Below are 11,885 nucleotides of genomic sequence, written 5' to 3' on the forward strand. Positions count from 1 at the left end.
GATCAATTTCTCGCTTGAGTAATCGAGCAATCGAATGGGTCTTTTTAAAAAGAAATTATGTTTAGAAAAAAATTAATGATCGTGAAAAAAGAATTTAGAAATTTTGTCAAAACTAAAAAGAAAGAAATATTATAAGAAAGAAAGATTATAAATTTATTATATTTAATTAAGTATGATTTAGAAGAAGAAAAGAAATCTAAACTATTATCTATTTTAAAAAGATTATTATTATTAAAAAGAAAAAGAAAAACAATATTATATTATAAAATTAACAATATCACAAAATTATACTTATTGACGTTGAAATATAAATACAAATCAATTTAATTATATTTTATTTAATAGTAGTAGTTAAATTCAATAAATAATAATAATTACAATAGCATTAATATCTTATTACACATCATAAATTTATACACGTAAATCTTATAATTCACATGGATTTAATTTTCAACGAGTAGTAAAACGGCAAAAATTATATAATCACCAAATCGTTCGCTTTTTTCAACACAGAAATAAATAATATCCTTGCCGAGTAACGACGATTGTATTTAAAGATTAAATTCTATCACACGCAAATCCTCGCCATACATTCACATATAGGTTTAATAAATAATGTTTCATCTTCGAAAAGGCACGAGTGTTTTATATCCATCGCAAAAATTGAAACTCTCCCGTCAGGTTTTATCTTTTTATTATTACAATTATATCCTACAATAACACATCCACACAATTATTACACGCGCGCCGAGAAAAGAAATTTAAAACGACTTAGAAAAAACGATTTAGAATAATTTTAATATCGAATCTTCAATTATCGTTTTAAAAATAATTCGGAGAACTTTAAACTTTTTTGCGAATATTGAATTAATGTGAGAAAAGTCCAATTTAATTAAATAATTAAATTAATTCAGTTTTACGCAAATAAATTTCCGTTTACTCGTTTAACATGACTTTTTACATGTATATATCTCTTATTTATTTCAAAACAAAGAAAGATTATCGCATTATTATTGATATACAAATTAAACTTTTATATAAAAGCATATGACTGTAGCTGCCGCTTTTAATCCCAACGGAAGAATCGTTGAAATCATAAAATAATTTATCGCAGATAAAAGATTAAAAGTCATAGACCAAAGGCCATCGAATTGAATAGTCGTTCGAATTTTGCATCGCATTTAAAAGTCAACTTAGGAGGGAAAATCACATCGCGATGAGTTTTTATAGAATATACAAAATATCAATTTTTCCTTATATTTATTGTCAATAGACACTAGACTACGAAAAATAAATCGCGAGATGTATTGTTGCCCGCGAGCATTTGGCAAGAGCGACTGCGGAGTAGCAATGGTTTCTTTATTCGATGTACTATTTTGACAAAAATAGGTCTTTGCAATCCATCGTACAATTCAATAGACTGGAGATATCACGATAATACAGAGACGTTCGATTTACCGTAGATTGTGAAATTGCACTAATTCACCAATACTTTTGTGAAATAACAGTACATGACATAAAAAGAAGAAAAGAAATGTCGTATGTATTTTCTGTATGTATGTTTGTGTAGTTATAAAATTCTGTTAATATATTTATAAAAATAAAATTCTATAAATATATAATTGTAGAAATATTGTTTCATATTTTTAAATCCACGTTCAAAACTACAAATTAAAATTATGAAACCGTTCTTTCATTTGTATTGATGTAATTTTCATCTAACATTGGTGATTAAAACTTCCTCTTGAAATGACTTTAAAACCAGTTTATAAGATTGACACGATTATGAATGATGACACGATTACGAAAACGATTTACAATTGTGCAACGTATTATTTCGAGTAAATTCGTTTCGCTATCATTAGATTATGCATTTTATACACGAATTTCGATTACTTTATCCTATCGAACATGCTCACCAACGCGATTAGATCTCTAGTTTCATAAAATCACTAATCTGCATCTTCACGTGTCTCACAAATATATGTATATATATATATACATTAGAGACAGCCGTTGATCCAATGCGATTTCAACGACAGACGGACGTGTAGCGTACAATGCTGTAAATATTTCGTTGCTGGCGCCGCCGAAATAATCGGGACTGTCTTTACGTTGACAGGAAAGAATTTGAATTTCAGAACTCAACTTAAAAGTATTGGGTCCCGCAAAACAGATTAATTAGACCTGTTCGAAATTCACAACACACGAATTCAATTTCTGAAAAGCATCGAAGATTCCAAAATCAGCTATCTTCGTCACACTTTGCTATAAATCACAGGTATAAAGACGGTCCCGATGGCGATTGTTCCTCGAAGCTTGATTGCGTGCGTGTCGCGATGATTATCATCGTATCACCGATTGCGTTGCGTAAGCCAGCGGACGATTATTCTTTTAAGGCCGTACAAAGAGAAGAAAACATAGAGAAAGAGAGAGAAAAACGCATTATTTCGAGAAATGAGCTCAAACGAACGCTCGATCGCGTAGTTCTTCTTGAAAGAAATGCATCTACAGATCGACGTCCTCCTGTTTGGCCTTGGGCGCGATCTTTTCACCGTTCTCAGGTTCCTTCATGCTCACGTGGACATCCGCGACCTCGATCGGTGGCGGCGGTGCCGGTTTCACCGAGTTGTCGTCCTCGGCGACTTCGAAACCGATCGTGGCTCCAATTTTCTGGCTCGCCTGTTTGAATGAGTCTGATAGCATCACCTGGCGACATGCAATCAAACATGCCAATTTTAATCTTCAGTTTATAAAATCAGCATAATCATTGTTTCTTAAATAAAAAAAAATATATTTAAGAATTGTTATATTATATATAATATGAAGTTTAGTAATGAAGGTTGTTGTTAATGATCAACGATTATAGTGCATCTCATATATGTATTTGAAATATTTTTTGTATAAATGATTATAAATTCTAAGAAAGAAATACTTTTTAAAAGAAACGAAAGAAATGAATAAAATATATAATTTTTGAAGAAAGAGTTTTTTCTCACCTGCACAACATTAATGCACATGGACGTGAGTGCCAGACCAAACACTAGGTATACTATCGAACACATCATGTATATGGGATGCTAAATCAATCAATCAATAAATCTATTAAGTTCTGAGAATTATGAATCTCGCGATATATACAACTCTATTAATTTAAAAAATTAAAGAAATGATTTACTAAAAAAAAATAAGCTTGTAAAAAACAACAAACACACGTAAACGGTGATACACGGTGATATAACTTCTTGAGAGAACCTTTATATATCAAAAAGCTTACCATCTGAACGCCACCGTGAAAAAAAGAAACATAAAAATAAATTAATTTTTGCTATATAAGATAGAACCTGTTGTAATATAGCAAATAAAATTTGAGATTGGCGAATTCAAAAAGGCGCTAATAGCAAATTAAGCGGAATTTACGAATTCCTATGCAGTATAATATAATAGTAATAGCGAGTATAAATAATTGAGAGTACTATTTAAATGCGTTAATTAAGTAAATTCCTAAAAATTTCACTCGAATAAATCTCGTTAATTAGAATCTTAGTTTTGTACATTTACCTCCCTCTTGTCATGTACTGTTATTTATTACTCATGTCTATCGACATTAATGAAGGAATCTCAATATAAATTTTAATTCAGAAATCTTATTATTAATTACTTATTAATTATTAATTAATTGGTTCAATGATGTGTGACTTGGAGATAATTACCTTCGGTACGTAATCGCCGAAGCCAATAGTACTCATGGAGATGAAGACAAAGTAGAAACTCTCGAAGAAATTCCAATCTTCCCATAAGGAGTATAACGTGGCTCCTATGAAGATATAAACCAGAAGAATAACAATCGCCACTGAAATTGGCAGATTAAACTCGTCATCGATGGCAAATGCCGACAATGCCGGTGTACCCGGCGTTTCTGATGCATTAGCATCCAAATTTAGGACTGTTTGCGGCTGTTGGATTTGTTGCCTCTGTATCTCCTCGATCTCTTCTGGATTCATCTGTGATGGCCGACGGAATTTTGCGAGATCATAGACGAGTTGCATGCCCTTCATGACTTCCTACGAGTTTCACAATGAATAAGATAAAATTATTAGTCAACTGGGTAATTAGCAGATAAACCAATCAAACAATAAAAGAAGAAAATAATGCTGCAAAGATAAAATATATGTAATAAGAAATATAGAAATAAAATATACGTATTAGAAATGCGTAATACGATAAATTGTAGAAAGAATTCAGAAATTAATTTTTTTTTTCGAAATAATACTTTTTAGTGTTTGAATTATCTTACCTGAACGGGCGCAGTGCGACGAACTTTGCGACAGCTACCAGTATAATATAGCCTTCTTACGAATGCCCACAGGAACTTTATACCGCGCGTAAATAATTTACCAAAGTCGGCTAAAATGATAAGAAACATTGGAATACCAAAAATGGCATACACAATTGTGATGGCTTTTCCTGTATCCGTACTTGGCGAGATATGTCCATATCCTGAAATAAAAAATTGTTCACTTACACACAATTTATCAATTACAATATGATACTTTCGTGATACATTTGTTTATGTTATATTTATTATTAAATTATGCAACTCAATAATTATAATGTCAATATTAAAATTTATATTTATAGCGTATTAATTTTGTTTACATTTAATGTGGTCTATATAATATATAGAATAATATATATGATAAATATATGATATATATGATAAATCTATAAATTATATATATAATTTTTATTTAATTAAAAAAATTATTCATGTATTTATATATAATATTCATCATATATTTATATATAATATTTATTACATATAATTATATAAATACATATAATAATAATAATTTTATTACAAAAAATAGTTACATATATTATCATGTTTAATTGCACAATATGGAACACGTACATGGAACAGAATTGTAATAGTTGTAGTTTATTTTGTTTGCATCGATCTCTGAATAGTCGTTGCAAAAACAGCGCATTTACGCATCGCGAGTAAAATCTAAGTTTAGATTATTCAGCAATGGAACTAAGACGGTTGTTTTCTCGTAAACTGACTTCGATTGCCTTGGCTTGTATGATTCAGCGGATGCAATTGAATGGATACACTTATACGATCCATTCAGATGTACTTTTTCTGCGAGTTATTGTTTGATTGGAAAAATGGCGAATTACGTAATGTGAGTCAACGACGTGATCCAAATTTATTGCATGCACTTAGCGATCTAAATGCTATACACAATACATTACTTGAACGGAATTTAAAACATAATATAAATTGTTAATTATTTGTTAATTATTTAACAAATAATAAATTTGTTACTTATTTTTTAATTTACTATTATAAACTGTAATAATATCTACTTCTTATATTATTAAATTTATATATAATTTTATTAATTTTTATATAATTAAATTATATATATATATATATATATATATATATATAAATAATTCTTTTAATTAAATTTTTAGCTGAATTAAAATAGCAATTAAAATAATACTTTAGATAAATGATTGCTCTTTTGAAAAAATTTTTATTTCACCAACGCGTGCGCATTTTTTTTTTTGGACACTTTGCATGTGAACACTATCAGAGTTTCATTGCATTCGCATGTCAGAAAATCAATACGAGAGACATAAAAACGTTTTACGTCAAACATTTTACATGTCACGAAACTTATTCGTATGCTTTTAGTGAATATAGTTATCTTATACATAACGGAAGTAATTATCTTATCTCCGCATTCCATTATATGCATCGCTGATAGCGAATAATTGCTAATTATCTTTTCGAAGTAATCAATATTCGACCGTCAAATATATTATAATTAACTATAAAAAATATTAATCTAATATTATTTAAAAAAATTTTCTTTATTTTAAAGAAAAATTTATAAATACAAGAAAATAAATTATCAAAAATTTTAAGCACCCTTGACTTAAAATGCGAAAAGAAACTTAGATGAATATTATTTAGAAAGACTTTAAAAATGCAAATTGAATAATCTTTCCTTTTTTTTTTTAATATAAAAATTTTGTCTTTCTTTTCTCAAATTTATTAATAATATTAATTAATGATAATAATTCTTAATGTATTTCGCCAATTTATTTAAAAAATAAAATAAAATAAAAATGGATATGATGCTAAAAATTGCTTCAGTTCGAAAAAAACTATGTCTTCACGAAGAAATATGTTCCTCAGTCATTTTTATGTTTTCGAGATTAGTATTCTGCCATAAAAAGGCTATTAGAAGATGACTTTTTCAATCTAAGAAAATTATTTTTAGCTTGAGCCAACCCCAACGATATATTCTCACCGATGGTGGTGATGACAGTGAGACAATATGCGACCGCATTCAAGAAACTCCAACTTTTTTGACCGCTGTACGAGTGCAGGCCGGCTTCGTGAGCAGTATGAAGCTGTTCCTCGAATTCCATTAGTTTTTTACGCGCCATACTTTTCCAGTCGTCCTCCCTCAGATTGTGACTATAATTCCACAGACTATCTAGAAAGTCGCGCTTCACGCGCTTCACGCCGCATTTGTAGAACGTTTCGAAAGCACCCTCGACGAAACGGAAGATGAAACCACCGAGACCGCAGTAGATTATCACAAGCAGCAGTCCTGTTATGCAGCGATTACGCAACTGCCTGATAATCGTTGTCTCACGTGGATTCTGCGCGACAAAGATCTTGAACTCATTGACGATGTCTCTAAGAGCCCTGAAGAAATCTAATAGAGTAACTTTCTCCACAGTTTCCTGCTTCTCCGTAGTTTCCTGCTTCTTCGTAGCTTCCTGTTTCTTCGCTACAGCTTCTTGCTTTTTCGCTTCGTGCTTTTCTGCAACTTTCTGTTTCTCTGCTTTGACCTCCTCAACTTCCTGAACAAGTTCTGGTTCGTCTTCCCTTGTCTCTGGTTCTTCAACTTTCTTCTTTACGATGTCTTCATCTTTCTTCTTCCCGTGCCAAAAAAATAACCAAGAGAACCATGATTTCTTCTTGTCAGCCACATCGGACTGCGTTGCGTTCTGAACGATGTCTTCACGTTCGCTCTCGCTGCTAGGCAGACTGAACTTCCGCCTCCTCAAGGAACTAGCTTCAACCACATCATCGAACACGTCTCCCACTTCCGGGTCTAGAATGCTACGTTCCCTCAGCATGTACTCTCTCTGAGCTCTCGCAAAGTCCTCGATCAGACTCTCGTTGCTCAGCGGGATGATCTGCTTCTTCACATCGATTGAGGATCTCTTCACTATCCGCTCCTCGGCAGATCTTTGCGGAAAACTCTCGCTCTTCTTCATGACTTTCGGCTCTTCGTCCGTGTCTTCAATCTGACTGTAAGGCCTCGAGCGTGGCTTCTCAGAATCATCTTTCGATCGAGGTTCATCCTCCAACTTATGTCGACTCGACGATCTCTTCTCTCGGTTCAATTTCTCAGTGTTTCTCTTTTGCACTTCCGGATCACTGGCTCGACTCTTTCCGCTCGTCTTCTTCACCCTGGATCTGATTACTTCCGGCGATTTTGTCCTCTTACGACTTGACTCACTCTTTTCATCGACGTCGCTGGAGTCTGTTGATCGGCTATACCTCTCCGCGCGCTCCTTCGACTTTCTTTTATGTCGCCTTTCGACTTTGCGGGCCTCGGTAAGTTTGGCGACCTCGCCGTTCGTTTCTTTTGATGTCTCCGACGTTTCTTGAACAACAATATCTTTGATCATTTGAACAACTTCGGGTCTAATGACCTCTCTCTTCGCGGTATCATCATCGGGCTTTCGCGTTGCTTCGATCTGCTTTACCGGTCGCGTGCTGTTGTCGCCAGCTGTTGCGACGTCAATCTCACGTGTCTTCAAACTATTTCCAGCCACCGATTTGGCGGCCACTTCGGCGCGTACGGCAATCATGTCATCTACGTTTGCGGAATTTCTTGCGTCAGTCCTGCTTCTTCTCCTGGCGGGACGCGTCTCCCGATCATCCCTCTTTTTCTCTTTGTCCTCGACTTCTTTCAAAGACATCTCCTGCTGCTGCTGCTGCTGCTGCTGCTGCTGCTGTTGTTGTGACAGTCTGTTCTCTTTCTGTTGCTGCTCCATTTTCTCCGCCTCCTCGGCCATCCTTTCCATTCTGGCGCGCTTCTCCTCATCCTCATCGTCCGAAGTGTCCATGCGCGACGCAGCACCCCTCGACGAGGGGTCGGGCGTCTTCTCACGCTTTCTGGCCGCCGCCTTGCGACGTCTGTGAACCATGTAACTATCCTCCATCACGGCTGTTTATCGTCGTCGTCGTCGTCGTGGTTGTTGTCGTCGTTCGGTCTTTCTATACGCGAGAACTTTCGCAAAAGACACTTGCGAGACCGGCCCCGGCGAGGCCGGGACAGAAATAAAACGGAGGCTGCTCCCACCACCACCACCACAGCCACCACCGTCGTCGGTACAGCGATGTTTGCCGCTACCAGCCACGACGGCGGATCCGGAGCGGCTTTACCGCAGCGGGTATCGAACGGGAGCGCCGCGCGCAATCGAAACCGCGGTTTTGGGTTTGGCGTCGCGATGCCGTGCCTGCACCACCGCAACCCGTTTTCCGCGCTCGAAAATCGCACTGCACCACTAAAGTGTGAAAATCAGGGTGGCCCTTTGACCTTGTGACCCAATCAGGATTAAAAATATGATTGCACAAAAATTCAAATATATCTCTATTAAATTTTGCGTTAAAAGAAAATTAATTAAAAAAGAATAACGAAATGAAAAAATAAAATAAAGAAGCAAATAAATCAAAAAATTGAAGAAAAGAAAATAAAAAATCATTAATAATGAAATTGTTAATTATTAATTATTAATAATGAATCGATAATTACATAACGTATTCAAGTAATAATGAGTGAACAAATGAAACTATTTTGTAAAAAAAAAAAACAAATATTTTAATGCATAAATGGTACGTTTGTTCAATTTGTTATAAAAATGTTTATAGAAATTCTAAATTATAATTAGATAACAATTGTAATTAAATACCAAGTGCGCGTATATTTATGTAATGTTGTATTTGTACATAGAAAAGCAATGGTTTGTTGAATTGAACTTAATTATATAATTATGGGTGACATATGTATAGAAGAGCTTAGAACTATTATCATGTATTTCATAAAGCTATTACAATTTGATTATTACGTTTGCAATTAAATTCGGATGGAACAATTAATAAGACAAAAGCTAAATTACAATAAGCTGGAAATATTAAATTACTGTTTTACTTAATAGTGATTTAATGTAAATGAGGTAATTAAAATGGAGTCGAAGTACTTTAAGCAGCAAGATCTTTGAAACAGTCATTTTCATATATCTCAATAAACTGTGTGTGTGTATGTGTGTGTGTGTGTGTGTGTGTGTGTGTGTGTGTGTGTGTGTGTGTGTGTGTGTGTGTGTGTGTGAGACAGCAAAAAATTTCACGTTTCTGATAGTTTTAGTAAAAAGAAAAGAAATATACTTCATTATTCTAATTTATAAAATATCCATTACGGCATTAAAATCGTAATTCAAACTTTCATAAAATATAGAGAGCAAAAAAGTAATGACGACTATATAACGTGCTCAAATAATATTATGAGTATATGGACCAAAGATATATTATATAAGATTAATTATATAAAGATATAATTCGCGGAAACGTGCTTTCATTTGCATATAACGTGTTCAAATAACATTAAAATCACTACAAGCGAAAATCCTTCATAAAAAATAAATTAAATTGATAATAAATTAAATTAAATTAGTTCGTATACAAGCAGAATTCTTCAACTAAATATCAGTAGACATTTATGTGACTCTCTTTGTCATTTTATCGTTAGCGATTCAAAGTCTACCACGATTTATGGACTAAAAATACAATTCGCAGGAACGTGGTTTCATCCGATGCATTTCATCAGAACAATTGCGTAATTTCCAATATTCCTTCGTTTTGGCATCACAGCAATGCTGTGCGACACTATTAGTAACTATCATCGTAATCAAGATGGAATAATAAAAGAATCAGATAAAAACTTGTTTTGATGGAAAACATGCACTTGCATATTGTCTGTATGCAGTGTGATATATACGCATTTAGAAATTAATGTCAGAATTTTATTTCGCAAAAAGTGCACAAGACTAGAGAAGAGAAAGAGAGAGAAAAAAGAAGATTAATTAATTCATTAATTCTCACATTATTAATTTAGAAATGTTCTCTCTTTATTACTCGAGCAGCACATATTCATTTGAGAAATGTTTAATAAACGTTTGACGGTAATAAAAAATTAAATATATTTAGGAAACATATATAAAATCAATATATGTTACCTGGGTTATTTTCTCTTATCAAAAAAATAAATATGTTATGTTTATTTTATTTTAAATTTTGTTTTAAATCAAAATAAATATGTATTAAATAATGTGATAAAAATAGATATACAAATACATAAATCTACGTACATACGCGTCAGTATATACAAGTTCAAAAACCAATTCAAATATTTGGCACCGCTTCTCGTACAGATTTAATTAAAATTTTCCGGACGAAGCTATGATTATACGTGTATTCTACAAACATTGATGGATGCAATTCGATTTTAATTACCATGATATGAATCTCGTAGACTTTTGCAAAATATCCCGATGCTACGCGATATTTTCCATCCGATATCATAATGCGTCGCGACTGAGCAAACTCGGCGCTTAACTCGATCGGGCGAGAAAACGTCGCGAGAGGAATTCCTCGCGCTTCATGTCTGTCGAGAATTCGAAAGCGGGGACACACTTGCCTATGTTTTCCAACGATCATCTTACGCGTTCTTTTCCGTTATATAATAACAAGACTCGAAATAGTACGGGCGGGTATACAACGTTGTCGTTCAGAAAGCTGCACGCATGAATGTGCGCAGTGTTCGAATCGCCAAGTTTTTCACAGTCGAAAGAATAAAGAGAAACGTATGAAGCATGCACGTATATTTTGTCTGTGAATTTTACATGGTTGTGCAAACATCGCAAATCATTTTCTACGATCGCAAGTGTCGCGACGAATCTCGACTCCGAGTCTCTCTCAACGGAATTCAATGGATTTCTTTTATCTTCGATCTTTTAACTTCGTTCGACTATCGACGCGTTGCGTTTAATCCAAATAATTTTCCTGCGCGTATATAATCGGCACGTGTATAAATAGTGCGTACACGTCTGGACAACCACGATTAAATCGACGATTTAATCGATTTCTAGATAATCTGTGTCATCTGTGTTTTCCCGTGTAACACGCGGCGTGTTATTTTGAACTTTCGTGCAGTTGCTCGGAATTGTTGGAAAATTAGATTCCTAGGTAGTCTAAAAAAAATATATTCCCGGAAAAATGCGAAAAATTACGAATATACAAAAGAGCAACAGTACAATAACAAAGATTTAAAACAACATTTTTAAATCTTTTTTTTTTTTCATTCGAAAAAAAACTTTTTATTTATTTCTACCTATTTTGAATTAATTTTTCTCAGTAACTGCCCTTTTCCTTCTATGCGTTTGTATTTATAAGTCAAAATATTAGCGAAATATTAGCGAAATATCGCTCCCATAGCGAAAATACTTGTACTGTCATCAAGTAATGCTGTATCAACGAATAAAATATTTTTTGAAGTTTCATATTGAATAAATACATTGACCATGTGTATGTATCAATTCCGCACAAGAGAGCGAAAACTGTAGCACTTAGGAAACTGGGTCATATACGTTGTATATCAGAGAATTTATCGTATAAGAATATGCAGATGTTTTGTTTCATTATGATTTATCTTGTCGTAAACGACATATTAAACTCTCAATGAACTATAAAGTATATCGATCCTTAAATATTATTATCTCATTTTTCG

The 11,885-nt window shown here is 33.5% G+C and overlaps 1 protein-coding gene across 3 annotated transcripts; it reads right to left on the reverse strand.

Annotated features, from left to right (window-relative positions):
- Nucleotides 1-318: 318 nt before the first annotated feature.
- LOC105432513 (uncharacterized) lies at nt 319-8,567 on the reverse strand. Of its 3 annotated transcripts, XM_089085350.1 has the most exons (5): nt 6,330-8,565; nt 4,298-4,500; nt 3,714-4,064; nt 3,000-3,080; nt 319-2,709 (listed from the first exon to the last, which is right to left on the reverse strand). In XM_089085350.1, exons 1-5 carry the CDS (start codon nt 8,263-8,265, stop codon nt 2,509-2,511), a joined length of 2,772 nt encoding a protein of 923 aa, XP_088941476.1. In that variant the 5' UTR covers nt 8,266-8,565; the 3' UTR covers nt 319-2,508. The 3 variants fall into 3 exon arrangements, with proteins under 3 accessions (XP_088941476.1, XP_088941477.1, XP_088941478.1); XM_089085351.1 differs by lacking the exon at nt 3,000-3,080 and having other exon boundaries at nt 6,330-8,566; XM_089085352.1 differs by lacking the exon at nt 319-2,709 and having other exon boundaries at nt 3,015-3,280; nt 6,330-8,567.
- Nucleotides 8,568-11,885: the final 3,318 nt, after the last annotated feature.

The sequence above is a fragment of the Pogonomyrmex barbatus genome, unplaced genomic scaffold (genome assembly GCF_055798465.1).
Source record: "Pogonomyrmex barbatus isolate J1 unplaced genomic scaffold, ASM5579846v1 scaffold1, whole genome shotgun sequence".
Classification (NCBI taxonomy): domain Eukaryota; kingdom Metazoa; phylum Arthropoda; class Insecta; order Hymenoptera; family Formicidae; genus Pogonomyrmex; species Pogonomyrmex barbatus.

What these genes read in the sequence shown, in the direction of transcription:
- LOC105432513 (XM_089085350.1), bottom strand. Translation starts at nt 8,265, where the DNA reads ATGGAGGATAGTTACATGGTTCACAGACGTCGCAAGGCGGCGGCCAGA. An exon ending in CACTGTCATCACCACCATCG is followed by an intron (nt 4,501 to 6,329) that starts GTGAGAATATAT and finishes TTTTTATTTCAG; the next exon opens with GATATGGACATATCTCGCCA. An exon ending in TGTGCATTAATGTTGTGCAG is followed by an intron (nt 2,710 to 2,999) that starts GTGAGAAAAAAC and finishes GCATGTCGCCAG; the next exon opens with GTGATGCTATCAGACTCATT.